The sequence below is a fragment of the Ailuropoda melanoleuca genome, chromosome 14 (genome assembly GCF_002007445.2).
Source record: "Ailuropoda melanoleuca isolate Jingjing chromosome 14, ASM200744v2, whole genome shotgun sequence".
In the NCBI taxonomy this organism is placed as follows: Eukaryota; Metazoa; Chordata; class Mammalia; order Carnivora; family Ursidae; genus Ailuropoda; species Ailuropoda melanoleuca.
This window is the reverse complement of record NC_048231.1, coordinates 21,236,579-21,261,661: the sequence shown is the minus strand read 5'-3', so window position 1 is coordinate 21,261,661 and position 25,083 is coordinate 21,236,579. Positions and strand designations below refer to the sequence as shown.

The window sequence follows — 25,083 nt, the reverse complement described above, 5'->3', positions numbered from 1 at the left end:
TGGAAGGTCTAGGTCTTTGTCACTCTCTGTGGGGCCCCTGTGCAGGGCGCTGCAGGCCATCTTAGATCGAGGTGCTGAAGAGCTGCTTTTCTGACAGATCTGTTCTCACCCAACCTGAATTTACTGCAGATTCCTCAGAGCTTAGAACAGCTCCTTGTTAATGTTTTATTAACATAGGCTTTCTTGAAAAATGAAAGTTAACCTTTTGTGCTTGTTTCAAGGGAGAGAATGAATTCTCAGTTTAAATGATGAAGCCGATTATGGGTCAAGTGAGGGACCAGATTATGCTACTTCCTATAAAAAGGCAGCTGCTGGTAAAATTCACATCTGCCATGAGCCTCAAGAGCAATTCACGTCACCACCTTGTGGTTCATCTAGAAACAGAAAGAAGTGCTCAACACAAGGTTATAAACATCAACAAGGCGTCAGCCCTTCCCGAAAAATAAAATAAGATGAAAATTGAGAGGGAGGTGAGCCATAAGAGATGCTGAACTCTTGGGAACAGACTGAGGGTTGCTGGAGGGGAGGGGGGAGGAGGGATGGGGTGACAAGGTGACGGGCATTAAGGAGGGCACTTGATGGAATGAGCCCTGGGTGTTGTACCCAACTGATGAATCACTAAATTCTACCTCTGAAAAAAAAGATGTCAGCCCTCCCCAGTAGCCCCAAAGGTTGCTCATTGGATCTTTTGCTGTGAAATGGACAATTGATTTTTTTTTCAGTTTTATGTGGAGTGTTATGTGTGTTAGTTTACCAGGGCTGCCATAACAACGTACTGTAGACCGATGGCTTAAACCACAGAAATTTATTTCCTCATAAATCTGGAGGCCAAAATTCCAAGATCAGGGCATCAACAGAGTTGGTTCTTCTGAAGCCCCTGTCCTGTTTCTTCACGTGGTATTGTCTCTGGGTGTGTCTGTGTCCTGATGTCTTCTTCCTATAAGGATGGTCGTGCTGGACGAGGGCCCCCTCTCAAGACCTCATTTTAATTTAACTACCTCTTTAAAGACCCTGTCTCTAAATGCAGTCACATACTGAGGTACCAGGGGTTAAGATTTCAACATATAAATTTGGGGACACACAGTTCAGCCCATAACACTATGCAAACACAACTTAGAAGTCTTCTCCCTTGCCTGCCCAAGACACACAGATCGACACTATAAACCCATCCTCTGTGGTCTTTGTGGAGCCATCATTACCAGTGCCCTTGCTATAGAAACTGGAGTTTGCATCTGATGTTCCACCACCTCCCTCAGCGGCAGCAAGGAGACAGGAGTTGGCTTTGCCTCATAAATCCCTCAGGGGGGCACCTGGGAGGCTCAGTTGGTTAAGGGTCTCACTCTTGACTCCCACCGACGTCATGATCTTAGGGTCACGGGATCGAGCTCAGCACAGAGTCTGCTTGAGACTCTCTTTCTCTTTCAAATAAATAAAATCTTTTTTTTTTTTTTTTAAATCCTTCAGTCAGCTTTTCACCTGCTTATCTACAGAACAGCTTGGTGGGTCACCAAGGATTAATTTATCTTGCTCGACTGGTTGGCTTCCATGCCAGTTCAAAAGTAAATATGTTAGTTCACAAAAGAAGAAATGCAAAGAAGTGCTATGAAGAGATGATTAGTCCCCATTCAGTCATACAGATTAAGGGAGAACGTCTGTCGCCTTGGTAGAGTTTAAATGATTGAAAGCATCTTGTGTGGGAAGTGGAGAGTTGGGGCTTTGCACGCCAGGAGTGTGGAAAGACCTTCCTGGCCCTTAGTGTCAGTTTAAATGTCACACTCTGTAATTCTTAGCTTATCCCTGGGAAATAGCTAGACATGTGCCTGGGTGGGCCATGCAGCACTACTCTCATTAGTAAAAGCAAACAGAACCAAATAGCCAACCAAATAGTCAAATAAAGTGGAAGGCTCTGCAGTCATAGAAAGTATGTCAATTATATTTTTAATTGAAAAAGGTAGGTTAGAGAATAGAATGTATCATCATTTTGCTATATTGGCATATATATAGTTTTGCTGTATTAGTGTGTATGTACATATGTATATATGTATACGTGTATCTGTAAGTGTGTGTGTATTTCTGTTTCTAAGTATATACAAAAACTTTGATAAGATGTATCCCAAACAGCTAATATTGGTTATCTCAGGGACTTTCCTTACTGTGTTTATTTCTGTGGGATCTATATTATGTATGATATTCATAGATCACTCTAAAAAATGAAAAAAAATAAGAATGAAAATATTCCCATTTAGAAAATTAAATGTATTACTGGAGCTGTTTTTAAATTTTTTTATGATGTGTCTGGGGGCAGGCTTATTTGTGTGTGGGGGGCTGTCGAATGCTGGTGTCTTTATTTGGGGTGGGGGTTAGTATTTCGATATTGCTGTCATGTACTTGTGTTTCACTTTTCACCAACATAATGTTAGCTGTGTACTCTTGGCAGGAGGCAGATACAGTGTAATGGAAAGCTACTGTTCTCTGGGTTTGGTGGAGTCAAACACCATCTCTCCTACTCTCCTGCTCTGTGATATTCAGCAAATTATTTAATCACATTGACTTTTAGTTTTTCAGCTGCAGAATGGAAGTAATAATGGTAATACTGAGCTTGCAAGTTTGTTCTAAGGGTTAAATGAGACCAGGCACATAAAGTTCCTGGAATATAATAAGGAGTAGCCATTATGATGGTAGCCGTATAATATATGTCGTTTTCAGAATTCCCCATATTTAAGAGCTAGGATTCAGTCTGTGGGAAGAAAATTTCTTAAAGTTGTGGAAAAACAGCTAAATCAGACCCCAGATAAGTTCTGTGTTATGTCCTTGGCTAGTTTTTATAAAGCACCTTTACAAAAGGGCAGTTTCTTTTATTCTCTCAGATCCTGTTGACTCAAGGGTGGGTTCACTCAGCATGCTTTGTGAAACCACTGTGTCTTTGGCTTTTTTTTTTTTTTTTTTGCATGAAAATCAGGAAGAAAAGGTTTGCTGAGAAGAGGTGGGAGGGAAGGTGAGGAGGGAAGGTTGGGGGGGCGGCGCTAGGTAGCAACAACCAGGAGTTGCTCCCCCTGCCCCTTCAGGATTGGCTTGTTTGTACAAATTGGTTGCCTCAAGCAACACGTTATTAGTTTGAGCCAGAATGTATCCCGGGAGACTTACTGCTTTCCCTTTGCCAAGTAATTGTCCTTTTCCCGCAGAGGATGCTGGGATTGTGGGGGCATTTTCCACTTTGGCATATTTCAATCCAGTCCCCCCCCCCCACACTGAGTGCTATTTGCAAGGCACTGTCTCATTTCACTGCATTCAGGAAGCAACCAGTTGTGAGCTATTAATGTTTATTTTCAACTCCTAGATTTTTTCCTCCTTCCTTAAACACCTCAATACTGGTGTCTAAGTTAAGAAGATTATATTACTGGTCACAATACTTGCTGTCCCTCTCCATGATGGAGCCCCCCACCCCCAGCAGCATGTCCCTGCCCTGCTGACATCAGGCTTGGCCAGTGAAATGCAGGTGGAAGTGACATTTCTGGCATCAAGTTCTAGATGCTTCCACCACCAGTCCTTTTCCCTCTGTCAGACTCACCCACATGCCAGACCCTGGCTTGGACCCTGTTTGGGTGCTCCTTTGTCTTCACTTGTCCCCAGTCCCCATTTTCTGGAGCACAGTCCCTATACCCAGGACTCCAGAATCCTCTTCCTAACGACCCTGGGCCTGTGTCCCGCCTTCTTCCTGGACCTGTACACACATGCAGCCCACGCTGCTGCTATGTGCAGCCCCAGGCCTCCAGGGGCCGGGAAGAGAGCTTGAGTGTGGGGACAGGTAGCCTTCATGGTGCAGGCTGGGGTGGGCTGGGCAGGAAGAGAAGGAAGGGAGCAGGCCTCAGGCAGGGCCCCTTCCTCCTGCATGGTGCTGTTTCTGTGTGGAGCCCCGACGGATCTAAAAATTTGCCATTCCAGCTTGGTCTTCTGGGTTGTTATGAACATATATTTGTCAAGGAGGATAGGACATACTTTATTAAATAGGTTTTTTTTAAAGATTCTATTTATTTAAGAGAGAGAGCACGAGCTGGGGTGGCGGGAGAAGGAGAAGCAGATTCTCCACTGAGCAGGGAACCCAATGCGTGACTCGATCCCAGGACCCTGGGATCATGACCTGAGCCAAAGGCAGACACTTAACCGGCTAAGCCACCCAGTCATCCCTATTTAACAGTTTTTAACTTGGCCTGTATTGTTAAATACTAAGACCTATCTTAGCCAGCATTTGAATTCTCAGGGCAGTGCCCGCCAATGCTCACGATGCTTCTGATGTTCTAGAAAGGGGCTGCTCTTTTGGCTCGGGCCTTGGAATTATGTGCAGCAGAGCTGCAGCTAATTCTTGATGGATGTAATTGGAGAGAGAAGTCCTTGTCATTGTAAGCCACTGAGATTCTGGGGTTATCTATTCACTGTGGCAGAATTTAGATTAAGGTCACAAATTCCAGAATGAAGAGGTGATGTTTGATGAAGTGTCTGACTTGCCCCACTTTAATTATGATATTGGCACTGCTTTTTGTTATTCTATGCATGGTAGCGCTACCCAGGAGAGTCTGGAAGAAACCCCAGGAGTTGACTGGAGTTCTCTGAGGGGGCATGTATGGGCCCCGTACTTTCCCAGTTGCTCTCATTGCTGCTGCCAAATTGCTAGCATTCAGTGAAATTTGAGGCCTTTTTTTCTAGTAGTGATGGTCTCTGTTATCAATACGTCTGTCTTGCATCATTTCCCTTGTGACCTTCCAGATATCGAATTCATGGCCAGACCTTGGGAAAAAACTTATAAAATGAGAAAATACAAACAAAGCTCCTAACATGAGGGATAGTGGATACTATTTTTATTTTAAAAAATGTATCCATTATCTATGAATTTACAGTCGAATGTACCTACCTGTCTGTCTCCCATCTTGTACCAAAAAGAATGATCCCAATGAATGGTTTCCAGATGATATTTTTTCAGATCATATCAAGTATAAGGCATTGGCTGGAGTTAAGAATAAGGTCTTTCTGACTCAGAACAAAGAAGAGTCACCTGGACCTCACTGGACAAGTAAAACCATGAACTTGGCTTTAGGAAATCAAATAGAGACATTCGTAATAGCAGTTACGGTAATTATATTGTAGGTGAAAGACACACTTGTTTTCAAAAAGCTTTCAAATATATAATTTTATTCATTCTTTATCACAGCCTGTGAGATAAGCAGAAAAGTCTCCCTTCTCACAGAGGAGAAAACTAAGGCCTATTAATTTTCAATGATTTGCCCTCTGTTCTGCTATCAATATTAATGTTGGTATTAGGAATATTAAGACACCAACTGATTTATTAATATGTATTACATAACATGTTCTATTAATGATATGCTTTACATTATACTTTATATGTTTAATATACTGTATATTATATATTGGTATATATTAATAATAATTAATTAATTTACATAGTGTCCTTGTCCAAGAGACTAACTGCTCTAACGAGCCTGAGATTTCAGTGGTTCTACACAGTTCCAAGTTTATTTCTCATTCACAGCACTGTGAATGCAGGATGGGGACAGATGCTGTACTGGAGAGTTCAGAGACCTGAGCTGCTCTGTGTCCTCAGAGTCTCCTCCAGTCAGGTGGTGGTGGGGTGGGGGGTGGAGGCTCTGTTGGCAGACCTCAGGGCCTAGCCATGCCTTCCAGCCAGAGAGGCTAGAAAATGTGGCCTCACCATGTGACCAGAGAGCAGAGAACAGCAATATTCATGAATACAACAAATCTCTGCCACAAAAATTATGGAAATGCATATGATTATAGGGCCCCTGTTTAGATCCATATATCATTACACGTGTTTGCCCAGCTTCACTGAGGAATAATAGACGTGGACTGCACTAACCGTATTTCTAGCATACAGTGTGATGAGCTTTGACACGTGTATACATCTGTGAAGCCATCACCCTAATGAGGATAAAGAGCGTATCTGCTGTGCCCAGTCGTTCCTGGTGTCCACTTGTGAACCCCCCTTCTCACTGCCCCATCCCCCACCCCAGGCACCCACTCTCTGCTTTTGTGCAGATCTGTTTGCACTTTCAAGAATTCTGTAGAAATGGAATCCTACAATAGGCTCTTTCATTTGGCTTCTTTTACTCAGCATAATTATTTTGGGATTCAAGCATGTTGTACATTTAGTAATTCATTCTTTTTATCGATGAGTAGCATTCCATTATATTGGTATACTACAATCTGTTTTATTTCAGGCAAACAAATGCAACTTTCAGTGTTAAAGGACCCATAAGTCGTTCCTTCTTGATTCTTTGCCTGACAGTCTGAAAAGGCTAAAATGCCCAGCCTTCTTTGGGCAGGTCAGGAGGAACAGCCCCGAGTGTCTCAGACATAACCCTCGTCACAAGAAAAGGAGGAGTAGATGGAACACGTGCGGTGATTTTCTTGTTTTTGAACTTCAGCTTGGGTAGACTATTAATCAAGGACTGACCACCTAATGTAGACCTATCACTGTGCCCTGTGGCCTGGGGCACACAAGAGAAACAAGGCGGCTAATCCCAGAATTTGATGGTCTGAGATCGGCACTGTCCTGTATCTGCTTGTCCCCTGGTCCTGGAGCTGCCGTCCATGCTGGGTGCCCGGTTCATGCCAGCGTGGCACGGGGCTGCCCTTGGCCCTCCTGTGCCCACAAACCTTCTGTGATTTCCCTTGCCCAAACTTAGACCCCCTTACCCCCACACCCACGGCTCACACTGGGGTATTACCTTTCCTGGCCTCAGTGTCTCGCCTATCACATGAGGCTGCCGATGTATAGCAGGAACTGTTTACTAAATGAAGTATTTCTTTCACTGAATGAAATAAATTATTATTATTGAAATAAAATTAATGAAATCTTACAAAGTACTTACCCCCATGCTTAGCGGATAGTTCATGTTCAAAAATTACATGTTTCCTTTCCTTCTGCCCTTTCTCCCCCCAGCCCCCCAACCCTGCCTTCTGGCCTTATCTTACCTTTCCAGTCTGATTTTTAACCACTTCCTCTATCAAATGTGCTCTCCATCCAAACCAAACTCTTTTTTGTTCCCCAGGCATAGACCCTTTGGTTTCCTCCCTTTGGACCTTGGTTTACACGGTTCCTTTGTCATGGGTACAAATGGTGTTCCTCTGTCAGGGTCCAGCCCAAGCACCTGCACCTCTGGGAAGCCCCCTTCGATTTCTCGTCATGCTCCCCACAGATACACCGACACCCCAAGGTGGAAGTCACTTTTCTGTCACAGCAGCTCCATTGTGTCGCTGAGCACTTTTTGCTTTATCATGTTCATCCCAACCTGGCCCGCTTGCTGTTCTGTGCCCCAGGGCTCTTTCTCTTGCTGTCCCTTCTGTCTGCAAGAACGCTCAGCAGGACTCGCACACAGCTCGCTCCCTTCCTGCATTCAGGTCTCTGCTCGTCTGCCACCTCTGTGATCACCACATCTGACGCAGGGGCTCCTGCTCCCAACTTACGCTGTCCTTACCCCGCTTGTACTTCTCCATGGCGCTTAACCCCACCTGATGATAGCTGCTTGTTTCTGATGGTCGTGCCCATGTGAACTCCATGTGTGCAGGGACTTTGTGGTGTCACTGGTGTATCCCTAGCGCCTGGCACGTAGCAGGTGCTTAAGAATTATTTGCTGAACAAGTGACTATTCCCCACCAGATTACACTGCAGTCTCTATGAGATGTGCCTTGGGGTTAAGAGCAAGGTCAATGTCTGATTCATTATTAGATCACCTCAAACACATTGCCTATAATAGTGTCAGTAAATATTTGACTGACGTACAAAAGTCAGCAGTGAGGAGAAAATTCCCCAAGGCCCACATGACTCAAGTTCAGGTTCAGATAAAGCTTATTGAGCATCTCCTGTTTACCAGGCACCAACAGATACTTTTAAATACGTTGTCTCATCTGAAGCTCATAGCAGTTCTCACCTCCTCATGCTAACATTCTAGTTAGAACCTTGGAAGGTTGCATGACTTCTTTACAGCTGCCTCCCTTCCTGTCACTGATGGAGCCTCGCCACCTCTTGGCTTGAGGTCTTGCTCAGCCCTGCCGTTGCTGATCGCCCGTCGGTGGTCAGAGCCCTCTTGCCCTGCCCCGCTGGCTTTCACTCATTCACTCGCTCATGCATTTGCTCACTCCACCCTGAGCCATCTTGTAGCTTTCAACCCTTGTTGCTGGTGAGGAAATAGTCCTGCCTTCTCTCCCTGTAAGTGTGCGCCTTATAATTCCTTGCCCTGAGGGATTCTGGCTTCCCTGCTCGCTCTGTAGCCCCCATTTCCTGAACCTGGGGAGGACTGACATAATCCCCATTCCTCTGCATGGCTTTCCTGCCACTGTCGAGCTGCCATCATTCCACACTTTAGACGAATGTCCAGTGCCTGTTTCTATTGCTGTCTGTCCAGGTCATGCATGTCACACTAGTGACTTTGGCTCTTCACTTACATCCTCTCCAAGCCTATCTTTCCCTTAAGGATATTTCCGGTCCTCTGGAGTCATGGTGCAGTGAAACGAGGATTGGACTGGGAGTCAGAAGAGCTCCTCTGGAGGCCTCGTCCCTGTAAGCCTCCGTGCCTTCATCTGGAGCATGGTGATAGTGATACCCTCTCCCTGACTACCTCACAGGGTTGATTGAGGAATAAAGTGAAGTGTGCAATGTCAAGTTACCTTATAAGCCGTGAACATTATGGAGACGTCAGCTGTTATTGGCAATTGCCCTCTTAGCTTTTCTGCGGCATGCCAAATGTTGGCTCTCATTTGCAGCTGGAACTTCTCTGGGTGGTTTTCTGGCTTCCCAACCCAGGCTGGACCCCAAGGGAAGTTTTTTCTTCAATGTTCTGCCAGTAGCTTTAGAATTCTTTGACTCCTTGACCTTCCACCACACAGTTGTCGATCCTGGGTAACCCCTACCAGACATTTCAGAGTCCCTGTGCTGCTGAGCTCTGCTAAAAACCAAAGTCTTGAGTTGATCCTTTAACCTCATCAGGAACCTTGCTCCTTCAAGTACCACCCCCTTGCACATTGTCTATCTTTCTCTCTCCCCATCCCTAAATTCTCTCTCCTCTAAATATGCTTCATTAATTCTTACTTTTAACAAAAGGTTTTTCAATCTTGCCTTTGCTCGTGTTGACATTTTTGAAAGACCTTCCTCGATTAAGTTTCAAGTCTTAGTGTAAATTTTGGCAGGACTCACTTCATAGTAAATCCAAGAATATTATTTATGAAGCTTGTGGAACCCATAGACGTGGTCTGAAATCCTGGTCTTCTCCAATTTAGATCTTTTCCCTCCCTCTAGTCTGTCCCTTATCTCCCTTGTAGATGCAGGATTTTTCACTTGGCAATGGGACTGACAGTCCAGCAATGTCCACAGAGCCAAGAGAAAGCACAGCTCTTGAGAAGTGAAACAGTGTCTGTTCTTCACCCAGCATCTTCCTCCCTTGTGACCTCTGTTTCTCCGGACCACCCTTGCATATCTTGTTAGATGGAGACAACAGGAAGTGTTGGGTTAGGAAGGGGCGTACTTGGTCAGTTTTTAGGGCTTGTACTGAGATCTCTTGCTCCCTAGCTTCTTTTTTCTTTCTTCCAGTTCTTTCTCTCTTCCTTTTTTCCTTGCCTTTCCATTACCAACAGAGAGTTGGTTCTTGGAGTGTGTCTCTGGGCAGTCAGTCTTCACACAGGGAAAGGATCACCATTTTTAGTGCCGACTCTTGTAGTTAAAATTGGCAGCAAGTCTTTTTTTGGGGGGGGAGGGGGAGAAGGCATTCTTTTTTTTCCAGTTTTATTGCAAAACAGTTGACATACATCACTATATAAGTTTAAGGTGTACCGCATGATGGTTTGAGATACATACATTGTGAAACGCTTACTACAGTTAGTTCAGCGAACATCCGTTTTCTCGTATAAAAGAAAAGGAACAAGAAAATAAAATTTTCTCTGTGATGAGGACTCTTGGGATCTACTCTCTTAATAACTTCCTGTATGTCCTGCAGTGGCATTAGCGGTCCTTGTCGTGTTGTACATTCCATCCCTGGGACTTACTTCTTTTCCAAGTGAGATGGCTTGGCAGTGGCCGCACGTCTTCATTCAGAAGAACAGCCTGGCTCCCCGTGGTGGCACACCAGTTGCTGTCGGGTGTTTCCACACTCCCGTTGTGTGTGTTCTTGCCTCGTATTCCCTCAGCTCTCTCTCTCTGCCTTCTGCCTGCCAGGGCTTCCTTGTACCAGCTTCACTCGTGGAAGAATCAGCAGCCCCTTTGCTTCTGATCCCTAAATGAAGATACGCCCCTCTTTCCTCCCAGGTGCCCACGAGAGGCATTTTGGAGGCAGTTGGCCAAGGACTGAAAGCAGAAAGGGAGGAAGCTAGGAAGAGCTTGCGGAGGGCCTAGTGTTCTGGTTGTTGGCCCTCGGAAAAATACATGGTGGTTGTCGTCACCGTTTTAGAGGCTCTGGAAACTTGGTGAGGATTCTCATCTTAATGAATTCAAGGCTGGATGATGAACTTAATACATTATCAAATTCCTTTGTTTCGAAAGCTCTAGAGTGTGTGATGGGACTTGAATGGTGTCCTAATATTTAAGTAAATGAAGAGACGGAAAAAAATAGGGAGACAATGAGCCGTCTTTCAACAGATCTACTACTCCACTTCTGTTTTATAGGTGCTGCTTAGATTCAGCACTTCCAACAGAGAGGAAGTGGCTGTTGGTTTGACCAGTTACGAATGCCCTGGAGGTGGTGGCTTATGGAAGGCTGGTTTCATGGAGTCTAACGCAGCCTTTAATTACCAGGGTTATCTTTAGCCTCACTGCTGTACTTGGAGCTCGACACCCATTCCGACTGGCACTTGCTTCAGAGTCAGTGAGCCGCAGGTCCCATGTAGACCTTTCTCACTGCAGAGACGGCTGCGGAGCAGCAGCTTGGACAAACACATGTCTATCAGCTGCTTCCAAGGTGAAGAAAGAGACATGGTTTCAGAACAGGTGTGCAAACCTCAATCTCTTCTTTAGGTGGAAATCTGAATATCACCTGTGGTCACAGGCTGCTCCTCTGCTTTTTAAATGGCATACTTTCTGCCACAGAGGAAAACTCAAACTAAAGAATCTTTCTGGAGCTAGAAAATAAGGTCAGGGGGCTGCTGAGTAGTGGGACACCATGGAATGTGGAGAACTGAGCGTCACCAGGGACCTGGGAGGGCCGTTTGCCAGGGTCCCAAGTGAAGCTGAGGTTCTCACTATGGTGGTCACTGCCTGACACGTCTGGTTCTGAAGGACGCGCTCACTCTCTAGAGAGTGAACCCGTGCCGTGTGCCTGCAGTGAACGAGGCATCGCTTTGCCATCTACCCACTAGTCCTGTGGCAGCTAACTGCCCAACGAACACTGGCTCCTTCCTTACTAGCAGTTCGGCCTTGTATAGTACACTCACTTTTCTGAGCTCCAGTTTCTTTGTATACTAAATTAGAACCTGGTAACAGTTCCAGAGAGTTGTTGCAAAGGTGAATGAAAAGACTGTATTTAATACTCCTAGAAAAATGCTTGATAAAGTAGATGAGTTTCATAGATGTCAGCTCTGCCAATAAAACCATAATAATTATTATTATCGTTACTATTATTCCCATGTCTTGGATCCATAAAGGACAAATGTATCTTTTTTTCCCTATGACAGCTTCTTCCCTTTTAAGACACAACTCAGTCCCAGAAATAGTTTACTTATCAGCCTAGTTCTAAGATGACAAAGAATTTCAAGGCACTGAGGTCGGTTTGATATACTCAGACCCAGTCGGAGACCTTAATAATAAAATACTGTAATATCTGAATAATGACGATGTCTTCCTTGGAATTTCTATTCCCCAAAAGAGATTTAAAGAATATTAAAAAAAAAAAAACTTTATCACAAAAATGATTGGGTTTTCTTTGCTATATTCAAAGATAATACTTGCTTAATGCTGTATGTGAAGAACTTGTTCATTCATTCATTCAGTCTGTCATTTATGTGCTAGAATCTTGGACGTTTTAGAGTGTCAATGTGACTTTTTTCAGAATCGTCCCAAAGCAAGCTTGATATTCTCATTTGCTGGTAGATGGCAGCAGGCAGCTAAGCCTGTAGCTTTGAGCCCAAGGAGGTCCTGGCCTACAAAGCACACCATCTGTATTAGTAGTGCACTGAGAGCGCGTGACCTCCACCAGCCTTCCCCCTCGCCTCAGTGGTGACATTGAGGAACTTCCTTGGAGTTTGGTTTTGATAGGCCCAAGGGCTGGGAGAAATCCAGTCACCTTCTCGAAGGGCTTATAACCTCACATGTTTATGGCCCATTTTATTGCTGACTTTTGGTTTCAAAGGCGGATCTGCTGTGTGGTTTGATAATAAAAATCGGTCTCTTTCAGACAGCCGTGGAATTTGTTCCCTGGGAAGATGACAGGCCAAATCTTCATTAAGCTGTTGAGGAATGAAGGAGGGAGGGGCTCCCTTTTTCCCCTCCACAGTGGCTGGCAGCAGTTAGGCCAGGCTGTGTGGGCTCCTGGGAGCCTTTTGTTTGGTTTCTATGGCTCTAACCTCAATTAGCTGCTATGCATGCAGGGGAGGGAGGAGGCCGCTTTTCAACTTACTTTGGTGGCTGCAGCAGGATTCTCTTTTTTTCTCCTCTGTCCAAGGCTGGAGATATGCCTATAGGCCAAGTTTGTGGAATCATTTGAGTCTCCAGTCAAAGTTCATTACTTCACTGGTGAACGGTGTCTTCAAGTACAGAAGAAAAATGGCTAGGGACTTAACGGTTTTGCTTGCCCCTGGGTCTGTCAGCACACCCTGCCATAGAGTTGATCTGTATCATGCAGAAAGTCTGTGCTGAACTCACCGAGGCATGAGATCCAGTCCGGGCTCTGCCCTTTCTGGGCCGTTTCCCAACCACTGAAACAGGTTGAGGGAGACCTGGTAAGGCCTCCGAATGGAATAAATGAGAGTAGATGTAAAGAACTTAGCACAATGTCTAGCACATAACACTGCTACCCACATTCCCAAAGGTGTGTGGAGCCAAGTCCTCCTTGTGGCTTCCAGCAAGTATCCCAAGCATGTGTGGCTGTCACAATAGAACAATAAAATGCTAAGTTCACCCAGAAGACCTTTCTTAGCTTTAGGCTTCAGGTGTGGTACACGTGCATGCACGTGTGCATACACGCTCACTTCTGTCTCCTGGGCACTGGTGCCTCGTAGGCGGATCCCTTAGTCCTACTTACATGCTTCGCTCTATGGTCTCCAGTGGTGCCACTTCAGGGCGAACCGGTAGGAAATGATGAAGCCGACCCTCACAGTGATAGTCACGGTCTCTTCTGCCTCTTTCCTTGCCCTAACATAACCACTGGGCAGCTTGTCATGGCTTGTTTTCCAGAAGGGTAGAGAGAAGTCAGTTGCCTAGTTCCATATGCGGCCAGCTAATCCGGGGGCATGGTGGGCTTTCGAGTAGGTGCCAACAGATGGTATGAAAGGAGATAATTCCTGCCCTGGGGGAGCTAATCGGGGAAAATAAAACTAGCACATATCAAATAATTAGCTACCAATTAAGTGTGAAATCATGTGTTGCTGACTCCGTGTTAGTGTGCAGTGGGTGGGGGTAAGTTGGAGGGCAGCACTGTCTCCCTAGGTACCTAGGTACCTAGGGCATTGCCTTGCCGAAGGATTGAGCAATGTTGTAAATATATACACATGTATTTGTTAAATAAATAATAACAAAACAGCTGCCTGTGACAGCTTTTCCCACATCTTTTAAAAAATAGCTCTGAGTTTTAATTTTAAGCATTTTATTGTAAAACATTATCATAACATTAAAAGACATTTAAGGAAAAAAAAAAAAAGAAGCCATCCCTAATCCTGCATCCCTAATACAACTAATTTATAAAAGACTTAGTTTCTTTGTTAGTTCTTAGTTTCTCCAGTGTCCAGCCCAGTGCCTGGCACACAAAAAGGGCTCAGTGAAAGCTTGTGAATGCCTCCCCCCACCCCCCGGCATTTTGTATTACAAATATCCAGACAATGGTTTTGTTAAGCTACCAAGCCAGGTTCTCTACCACATCATTGCATTGACTTCCCACAGTACAGGGGACGGTATGCTGAGGCTCAGCGTGGTTAGGCGGCTAGAGGAGTGCTCGGGATTTTCACCAGTAGACCATAGAGCCTTCCTGAGTTACAGTGAAGATAGAAAGGTGGGTGCCTAGGCTAGCGTGCTTCCCCCACCATGCCTGCCCGGACAGCATTGTTTCCCCTTTCTCCCTGCCAGACTCCACAGAGAGTGTGCTTATTCCCAAAGTATCATTGCCAACAAGTTCCATGACTACTGCCTACCTGCTTTTCAGGTAAAGCAGGCTTGCCTGTTGGTACTTGCATAGCTTTGAAGAGCCAGTCATAAACCCAGTTGAAATGAGATGAATTAAAATGGATCAGGTTCTCTTGTTTAGGATCACTCCTCCCCCCAACTTTGTTCTCTTTCTTACTTATACAGTTGAAGCCAAAGCTAGGCTGATTGGTCCATACCTTTGGTCTCGGTTCACGGGACATATTAGTTTCATAGGGATGCCATAGCAACTTACTACAAACTGCGTGGCCTAAAACAAGAGAAATTTGTTCTCTCATAGTTCTGGGGGCTAGAAATCCTAAACAGTGTGTCAGTAGGGCCATGTTCCCTCAAACAGCTATAGGAAGGAGTCCATCCTGCCTCTTCTAGCTTCTGGTGGTTACTGGCAATCCTTGCCATTTCTAGGTTTATGGCAGCATAACTCTTATCTCCGATTCTGACTTTTTTTCCCCCGTGTATCTCGATGATTCTGGTCCCTTCCTGTAAGGACACCAGTCACTGGATTTAGAGCCCACCCTAATGCAGTAAAACCTCATCTTAACTTGACTACATTCTCAAAGACTATTTCCAGATAAGGTCACATTCACAGATCTGGAGCTTAGGACTTCAGCCTGAATTTTTGTGGGACACAGGTGAACCCACTACATTGAATGAGCCCTTAATGCGCCTCAGGTCAAGTCAAATATGATGACAGTACAGGTGTATTTGTCTTTTGGTGAAAATTGATGTCTTCTCATCTCTTCCTATGTAGTTGAGGTCATGCTCCCCTCTCTTGTCCTGATCCCGTGGGTTACTAATTTTCCCGTGGGTACTTATTTTCAAAAATGCCAACTGGAATAATTACCCTGGGAGCAAATAATTCCCTTTTCCATTCCTGCATAAATTCATGAGCAGAACTTTTTGTTCACTTCTATATCCCCAGTATCTTAAAATATTAAAGCATCATCAGCTTGGGACAAAGTCATTCAACACTTTATTTATTCATTCAGCATTTATTGAGCTACTGCTGTTTGCCAGGCACTGTGCTGGTTAGGGGGGAGACAATGGTGCAACTAGTAGTAATTATAATGTATTGAGCATCTGCGATTTTTCAGACGCTGGAACAGGCTCTTTGAATACTTTATCATGCATCCTCAAGGAAGTCTTAAGGTAGGAGTTACTATCCCTACTTTATAGATGAGAAAACTGAGGGTAAGAATGCCAAAAACCTTGAGGAGCAGATTCCTAGAGCTCACAATTGAAAGAATCACATTTGAATCTGAATGATGTACTGCGGACCTGCCCTTCTCTGCCCTTTGATTGAAGGTTTCTGAATAATGTTTCCCAGTTGTTTCCCCCAGAAATCTGATGGAGTCGTCTTTTTAAAAATTAAACTTTAAAATTATATTTTCAGCATCGAGATATGTAGATAGAAAGGAACTGATATATTGTCCAACACTTTATGGGCAAAAATGGACATGGGAAGTACATGCTTTCATTTCAGTCAAATATAGACTTTTAATAATAATAGCATCCCAATTAATAGATGAAGAAATAATGGGAGAAAATCACCACTTTCCAGGCCCCACGAAGTAATGCCTAGACACTGATTCTCAATGGCTGCTAAGTGCATGAAAATGGAGTAATCAACTATTCTATCCAAAAATCAAATATGAGTTTGATCAAGCCCCTATATTTAACTGTGAATTCACAGGAAATATAGGGACAGAGGAACATGTTATAAATCACACCATCAAATCAAAACGTGATTGTGGGACAATCTCTATGACAAAAGAACCAGCTGCTTCAACAAATAAGTTGCAAAGAAAAAATAAAGATGGAAAAAGAAGCTCTAGATTAAAAATGACAGCATTTATCAATCAATTGCTTGATTGATTTAAACAAAGTGCCAAAAAAAAAAACCCCACCTTTAATAGATTTGGAGAAATTTAAATACTGATAGGATATTGGATATTAAGTAATTATAGTTCCCTTTTGGATGTAATAATATTTTGGTTATGTTTACACACAGAATCCTTATCTCTTAGAGATACATACAAAAATGTTTATGGATAAAACGATACGATACTGGGAATTTGCTTCAAAATAATCCAGAGTGGGTAGGGAAATCGGTGAAACAAGATTTGAGTGAATTGGTAATTGTTGAAGCTGCTGACGTATGTGGAGAGGTTTGTTACACCTTTGTTTCCACTTTCATATACATCTGAAATTTTTTATAATTAAGTTTAAAAATAGTTTTATAATTTTGCTAAAAATAAGTAGTTCAGATGGTGTGATAAAGCAAGAAGAATGGAGGAAAATCTGTGTTTTCATGAAAATAAGCGGGTCTGTTTTCTACTGGAACTGTGCTCACCTTCTAGTTAGTATCCTGATGGCCCTACCTCGGAACCGCAGTTGACTAGGCCATGAGCTGGGAGAGCAGGAACAACAGAAACAACATGGTTCCACTTTTAAAGCAATTAGCACATTCTCCCACCAATGCATTTAGAGAGCCAGGAACGGTGACGGTCACTACCTGGTATTTTTTTTTTTTCTTTTATAAAAATTTTTTATTATGTTATGTTAGTCACCATACAGTACATCCCTAGTTTTTGATGTAAAGTTCCATGATTCATTATTTTGCGTATAACACACAGTGCTCCATGCAATATGTGCCCTCCTTAATACCCATCACCGGCCTACCTCAGTCCCCCAGCCCCCTCCCCTCTGAAACCCTCAGTTTGTTTCCCAGAGTCCACAGTCTCTCATGGTTCATTCCCTGTTCTGTTTACTCCCCCTTCCTTCTTCCATTTCTTCTCCTACCGATCTTCCTACTTCTTATGTTCCATAAATGAGTGAAACCATATGATAATTGTCTTTCTCTGCTTGACTGATTTCGGCCTACCTGGTATTTGTGTGCTGCTGTGCCATTCATGAAATGTTTTACGGTTAATCTTCAATCACAGCCTTGTGAGGGAGATGATCTTTTCCTCACTCGAGAGACCGGGAAACTGGAACTCTGACCTGTAACTTGATCAGATCATAAGTAGAACGGGGACCCACGCCCTGTCTTGGATGCTGTCGAGCGCTGTTGTTCCTTCCCAGCTCCTGATTGCAGAGCAGCCAAAGCAAGCGTTTATGTCTTTTAAACGTGTGCATATGTCAGAGCAGGGCTGCGCTATCTATACCCCGTGTAGACTTCTCTCTGCAAGGACGGTCAGTGCTGAACGTAATTGAGAATAAAAAATAATGCAGTGGACATGAAGGTTATGCTAACAAGATGAGGATAAATCCCCCCCCACCCTGCGCCAAATGAACAAGCTCCTACCATATTCTCGGCACTGTGCTGACAGCTATTATCTAAGATGGGTGTGAGGGTCAGAGCTGGAAGATGGGAAGAGTTAGGTCCCTGCCTTTTTTTTTTTTTTTAAACCCTTAGAGTAAAATGCATAGTATCCACTCAGCTATAACCACACTAAAGGAATGTGAGTCTCTCGTCCTCCTCCTTTCTCTCAGTCTGCCCCTCTCACCTTCCAGGCTTTCCTTGAGTAAGAAGGTGGGTGGGGAGGTAAAAAAAAAAAAAAAAAAAAAAAAAAGAATGAGAGAAAGAGATTGACAGGAGGATCAGGCCAGAGCATGGACATGCTGAACCAAAGCTAAGGCCTGGAGTGATGTCTCAAACTCCAGAGATGCTTCCGCTACCATGTTAAACAGGGGAACGTACCCGGTAGACTAATTCTGAAGGCCTGTGTGTTTTACAGAAAAATGTATTGAGAGAATAAGGTGGTATCGATTCACATTATCGCTGGAGAGTTTTTATAAGAGAAATGAGTCAGTCAAACCATTTCTCAAATGACCTTTGAAATTCAAAGGCAGAGAAGGCTACTTCTTTTTTTTTTTTTTAATTTTTTTTTTATTATGTTAGTCACCATACAGTACATCCCTGGTTTCTGATGTAAAGTTCGATGATTCATTAGTTGTGTATAACACCCAGTGCACCATGCAATATGTGCCCTCCTTACTACCCATCACCAGTCTATCCCATTCCCCCACCCCCCTCCCCTCTGAAGCCCTCAGTTTGTTTCTCAGAGTCCATAGTCTCTCATGCTTTATTCCCCCTTCTGATTACCCCCCCTTTCTTTATCCCTTTCTTCCCCTACCGATCTTCCTAGTTCCTATGTTCCATAGATGAGAGAAATCATATGATAATTGTCTTTCTCTGCTTGACTTATTTCACTTAGCATTATCTCCTCCAGTGCTGTCCATGTTGCAGCAAATGTTGAGAACTCATTCTTTCTGTTAGCTGAGTAATATTCCATTGTATATATGGACCACAGCTTCTTAATCCAGTCATCTGTTGAAGGGCATCTCGGTTAGAGAAGGCTACTTCTAATTAAATGTTCAATGCTTGTTGTAACTTGTATATTAATATTATGTCAGATTTGTGATGCAATATATTTTGTACATATGTATAGAATATGTTGGAGTCCCTTGAGCAATCATATGGGGTTGAAGTGTATGTACATTTAAAAATTATTTCATGGCTAAGGTAGTGTAATAAGGTATATACCCTTCGAGAAGACCCACATATTTTCTGGATTTGATTTTGTTGATCAGTAAAAAGGAGGGATTGTGGGAGCCAGGCTCTCAAAATCTCTGAGCCATGGAACCTCATCTTGTTATTTTGAGTGATTATGAGATTTGTGGCAGCTCTGTTTTTACAAGATTTTATTTTGTCTAGAATGTATAGTAAGGCAAGGTGAGGTTTTGGAACAGAACCCTTAATTACAACATTATTCTTAAGGGAACAATGGGATCCACTTTATAGTGCTAATTTGAGAAGTATTGTTATGGCAAAGATCAGGGTTGCTGACATCACATTTACTTAATTAATCCCACTTCAGGCATTTGTCATGGACTTGTGTGCTGGATACGCACGGTGAGATGGCTCTTTCAGTCGGTAGATGAGCTAATAGTAACAATTACTTCACAGGGTTGTCGAGAGCAAGGTTTAGTCAAATTAATACATAGAAGGCGTTAAGAAAAGTGCGTGGCACAGAGTAACTGCTCAATAAATGGTGGCTGGGGTGTCATTGTCATCATGGTTATAGATCCTTACAGCAACCCATGATATGAGGTAAATTTAAATCCTTCCCGTGGTACACATGAGGATCAAGTATGCAGGTTACTACAGAGAGCTGGCAGGGCAGGCTGGCCTTCTGACGCTGAGTCACGAAGCATACGGTGACCCACACAGGGGACCCTTTTATAAAACAGCAATCTCATATTATAGTTCTACCTTTTACTTTTATTGGCTCTGATTTATCAGTAACAATGCTCTGTGCTTGTGTGGAAAATTTCAGCTACATCAATATATTTTTTTTAAGTGCCAGGTAGCACATCATGGGTATGCTTTAATCCCAAATGTGTTATTTTAAAAAGGGTATTCATATATGCTTCCTATGCATAAAAATGTCTAAAGTAGATTCCTAAGAAATTCCTAACGGTGGTTCCCTCTGGGGGATGGGACTTGTGGTTACAAAGAATAGGTTGATTTTTACTTTTTCTTTTATACCCTTATATAATGTTTGAACTTTTTGTCATGAATTTTCTTTTATAAGTTAAAAAGAAAAACTTAAAAAAAGGGTAAGGAAAGTATCCTAGTCCATTTGGGCTGGTATAACAAAGTACCACAGACTGGGTGGCTCATTATTACGAGAAATTTATTTCTCATGGCTCTGGAGGCTGGAAGTCTGAGACTAGGGTAAGAGTGTGGTCAGGTAAGGGTCCTCTTTTGGGAGGAAGACTTCTTGTATCCTCACGTGGTGGAAGGGGCTAGGCTACTGTGTGGAATCCCCTTAAGAAAAGTACCAATCCCATTCATGAGGCCTCCACCCTTGATGTGTAATCACCTCCCAAAGCCCCACCTCCTAGCACCGCATGGGGCATTAGGATTCCACATGTGAATTTTGGAAGGACACATTCAGATTGTAGCAGAGGGGGAGAAAAGTACCACCACCACCCAGCTGTAGAACAGTGTTTCCCAAACCCAGAAGCTCCCCTCCTCCCACTCAAAAGGCTTTGAGAAAGGAAACATGGCACACTAGGTCCTGAGCTTGGACAGTCACAATACATGTCAGTATACTAAAGATTGTGAAAAGCCACCATAAAGAAACCTATATAGAATATTCTTCTTAACCTTTGTTATACCTTTTAACATCCTGCAGAGTTCTATTTCATGGCATATTCGTTTTGGAAATGGTAAAAAACTTAAGAAAAGGTAACCTAGCGTTAGGTAAACTACAAATGGAAAAAAGGTGACTAGTTCTTCAGGAATTGTGGGTGACAGAGCTGGTGGTATGGTGTGATGACATTGGGTCTTAGATTCAAGCAAACCTGAGCCTAAATCCTGGGTCTTCCATTCCCTAGCTGGGTGAGCCCTTGCCAGGTTACCTAACCTCTGAGTCTCAGTATGCTCACATGTGAGAGAGGAGGAAGGATACCTCCCTCCTAAAGGCATTTCAGGATTAAATGAGAGAAGAACCTGGTCCGTGGTTGGTACTAATATGGGTTAATTCCCTCCTCCTCACCCTGGGCTCCATCTCTCCATCTCCTTCTACTGAAATACAGACAAGTTGCTGAAGGATCACTCCATTTATGAAAGGCTTCATTTCAGGATTTAGCAGAGGCCGGGCTATCAGGTAACAAGTTCTTGCATCTTCAATGGGAAGCCATTTCTAAAATCTTGATTTCTGGATACCTATTTCAAGCATGTGTCTCTTGTATAAGGGAAGGTTCACCGGCTCTGGGAGACAGTGGAGAATCCTGTTTCTCTAAAAGTTAGAGCCTAAAAGGTAGAGAAATTCATTGTCTAAATCACACCCAGGTTTGCCTTGGTCCAGGCCTTCTAGGCCCTGCACCAAGGTTGCCCCTTGCTCTCATTTCCTGTACTAGTGGTTTGTGTGTGTGTGTGTGTGTGTGTGTGTGTGTATGTGTGTATGCTAGTGTTAATGCTCACACACAGTGGAAACAAATTACAGAGTTAAATATAAAAGTATGTGCACTAAAGCATTGCCTTTTCAAAGTAACCTTTGCACAAAGCTCTTGGAATCTAATTACCCAAGTGTTATTTGCCTCCCCCAAAATACCCGCGCCTGTGCAGATTGTGTTTAAAGTTCAGGAAGTATTAACAAAAGGAATCAGAAGCAAGATCTGAGGCACAGCCTCTGAAGAATCTCCGTGTCTGTGCCTGGCCTCTCCCTCCTCCTGGGTGTGCCCGCCTGGGAAGGCCAGTGAGTAACCTGCACATTTTTTTTTCCCCATCTTGGCCCTTCCCACCCAGACGAGAGGACGGAGTGGCAGACAGGCAGGCAGACGGCGGTGAGTCCTGTTCAAGCATGCACGGAGCATACCTCTACCTGTACCCAGGGCCTGGACCCCTCGCCACCCCTACCCCACCCCAGGAGGAGCCAGAGCCCCTGCGAGGGTCCGGAGGGGGCCTCTGCTCCCAATGGTAAGGGCTGCCAGCAGCAGGAACACTTCATTCATTTTATTTGCTTTGGTGTTGGCTTTTCTTTTCAGTTGTGTTTAGATGGGGGAGTTTCCGATGGAATTAAAGGTGTTTTGTTTGGTTGATTGGTTAGTTCTCAGTGGTCCCAAGACAAAGAAATGTCTTCCCCCAGCAGGGTTTATTAGAACTTGTAACCTGATAGCCTGGCCTTGAAACAAAACTTAACATACTAATTACTTCTGGTTAGTACAGTTTACCCTTTTGGCCCTCTTTAAAAAAAAAAAAAAAGACTATTTACCAGATAGGTTTTGAAGGAGGAAAAGTGCTAAGGATTGTGGCCATTTTAATACATGGGCACCTCTGACTAATTGAAAAGTAGCTTGTTACTATAGCTTTAAAATAGACCCAAGATGACGTTTTGTCTCAAAACGAGCAAACAGAAAAACCCTTTTAAAAAGATTTCAGTGTTGAATGAAAGATGCTAGCAGAGGGGTTTGAGTAAAAGAGTTGCAAGATAAGTTGGTCTGATTAAATATATATGAACATGGAAGTATTGAAGCAAACCGTAGTGCTCTGGAAAGAAGGAAGTCAGATGTTCGATGTGGGATTCATGTGGTATTTAAGGGAGAAAACTGAGATCTTTGTATAGTGTGTTGAGACTTCTTTGAGAGAAGCGTTGGAAGGCAAATGGAGCAGGCTGGGAAGCAGGTTTTCTGCGTGGGTCTGGTGCCAAGGACTTCTCCCTCAATTGCTGTGGGTGAGAGTAATTCAGAGTAATCAAGTGCTGCATTGTTAACAGGCTTCTGAGTTTCAAATATTTATTCTAAACACAAGCCGTTGATTGCACTGAATGTGAAGGAATAAAGCTGCTCCCTCTGGTTCCTGGCCTATCCCAAACTTTAATACCTGGGGAGAGTTCAGGAAAAAGGTTGTAGGAAAGATAAAGCTATGTGTAATGTGAATTTGATACTACCCTGTTGGAGTATATTTGCGATGGCCCCATTCCTTGAACAGCCACGAGGAATTACACTGTGGTTACATTAGAGTGTGAAGATGCTGAGCTAAGGGGTTTCCTAGGAGCAGGGGAGAAGCTGCCACAGAAATTGCCCAGAGCCAAGGCACTCCCACGACACGTGTGAACGTTTTCCCTGTGCCCGGATGGCCCTGCAGGGTTCGTCCTGGGCTCCGTGGTGCGGGCAACGTAAGGATTCTCTAGGAGCAGCAGCCCGTGCTTCACATAGCTAGCTTTTTAGAGCAGCAGTAAGAAATAGCCCTAAAAAGTAGCGTACCAAGAAGGGTATGAAGTTGGGGGGTGTGTGTGTGTGTGCATGTGTGTGTTGAAGTGGGGAGGAGCACGAGCAGGGTGAAGATCCCCTTCTTAGATTGCACACCCCTCTTCTGACATTCTGTCTTTTTCTGAGAAGAAATCCCTAATTCTTCAGCAGTGTCACTGTCAATGTCCCTGTGGTGGTAATACCAGTAGCTTGCTTTCTTAGCGCTTTGGTTTCCCTTTCGCTAATTAATCAAAAGCATAGTCTGACTGCAGCCCAATCAGCCAGCTCATTAAAAGACCATCCCACAATGCCACTTACTTTTTTGCCGAGTGAGCAGAAGATGGGGGTGGGATCCCTTATGGTGATTTCACCTGGAGATGCGCAGTTTCTATTTTGTGACTCTGTTCAGTTGCGGTTGAAAAGCAAACGGATGCCACTCTGAGCCGCCCGTGGAGTGAACAGCCCTGGAAGCAGTTCCAGCCTTTGTGAGCATTTGCAGTTTGGTTATTACGCTTTCAGGTAGAAAACATCACGATCCCGTGGGGCACCTGGGTGGCGCCGTCAGTTAAGCGTCTGTCTGACTCTTTCTTGGTTTCAGCTCAGGGCCATGAGATCGAACCCCTTGTTGGGCTCCACACTCAGCAGGGAGTCTGCTAGAGACTTTCTTTCTGCCTGGCCACTTGTGCTCTCTCTTTTTCTCACTCAAATAAATAAATCTTTAAAAAAAACAAACAAAAACATCGCTAGCGCTGCGACACCTGCTCGTCTCCTGTCTCCCAGATCCAGTGCTCCGTGCTTGGGAGCAGAAGACAGTTAAGAGGAGAGTGGGCAGTGTTCCCTCCTATTGATGGCCTGTTTCACACATTTTTAGAACTTTGTAGTTTTTCTTCTCAAACTAAATTAGATGCAGTATCTTATTGAATTTGGCTTTTCTGAAGCATCTTTATGGTGAATTTAGCATTTCTTTTCATTTCATTGTTTTTCACCCACTCCTCTTGCTTAGTCTTCTGAGCAGTGATACCAAGCAGAGTAAAAACTGGCCATATATTGGGGCACCTGGGTGGCACAGCGGTTAAGCGTCTGCCTTTGGCTCAGGGCGTGATCCCGGCGTTGTGGGATCGAGCCCCACATCAGGCTCTTCCGCTATGAGCCTGCTTCTTCCTCTCCCACTCCCCCTGCTTGTGTTCCCCCTCTCGCTGGCTGTCTCTATCTCTGTCAAATAAATAATAAAATCTTAAAAAAAAAAAAACTGGCCATATAAATGGAAACCATATATGCACTTAAGACAGCCTTGTGTGTGAGCAGCACGTGCTTTCTCCATCCATCCTCCACATCCCTTCCAAAGAGCCTCCAGGCACGACCCAGCCCTGGCCACTTGTCTTGCCATCCTGTGTTTTCTGGTTGCTGGAATTCTTTTCCCTACCACCCTCTGCTGTCCCAAAACTCACAAGTAGGTGTTTAGAGAATTTGAGTAGAACTAACCCAAAGGTCATAGTAATTTTTCTAAAAACCAGAAAGCAACACCTCAGTTGTAGGGATGCTGTGTTAACTCCTGCTGCATCCCAGCCAGGCTCTGTACATCTTAGGGCGTGGGTCAGGGATACAGTTGTGGATTCAGCCACCGTCCTTTTACTGCACTTCCTAGGGGAGCACAGTCAAACACGGGTGAGTGAAGCAGCCGGCAGCTAGAATATAATTAGCCTCAGCCTATAATCTTCAGTAAGCGCCCGTTTCCTGCTCCGCGGGGCTCTTTACTGGCCCAGTGTGTTATCTTTTTCCTGCAATATTTCTTACACTTTGGTGCTCCTCGTGAGAATGCTGTGGAGTCCTTTGCAGGATGTAGCCCTGAGGATCGTTTGGTCACGTCTATCTGTAGGCACATCCTATGCCGAGAAGAGACATCACAGCGAGACTGGCCCTCAACAAGTCCTCATAAGGACAGCATGTCATCCACA

General features: G+C 44.1%; 1 protein-coding gene across 4 annotated transcripts in view; it reads left to right on the top strand.

Moving 5' to 3' along the window:
* The window catches only part of STON2 (stonin 2), a 147,941-nt gene that overhangs the window by 68,334 nt on the left and 54,524 nt on the right, over nt 1–25,083 (top strand). For 3 of the 4 annotated variants that reach the window (XM_034642804.1, XM_011223760.3, XM_011223759.3), the window contains exon 5: nt 21,687–21,857. The exons of the other annotated variant lie outside the window; for it this stretch is intronic. In XM_034642804.1, the coding sequence (XP_034498695.1) occupies nt 21,687–21,857 (171 nt within the window). The remainder of the gene's footprint in view (nt 1–21,686; nt 21,858–25,083) is intronic. 4 annotated transcript variants of the gene reach the window in all.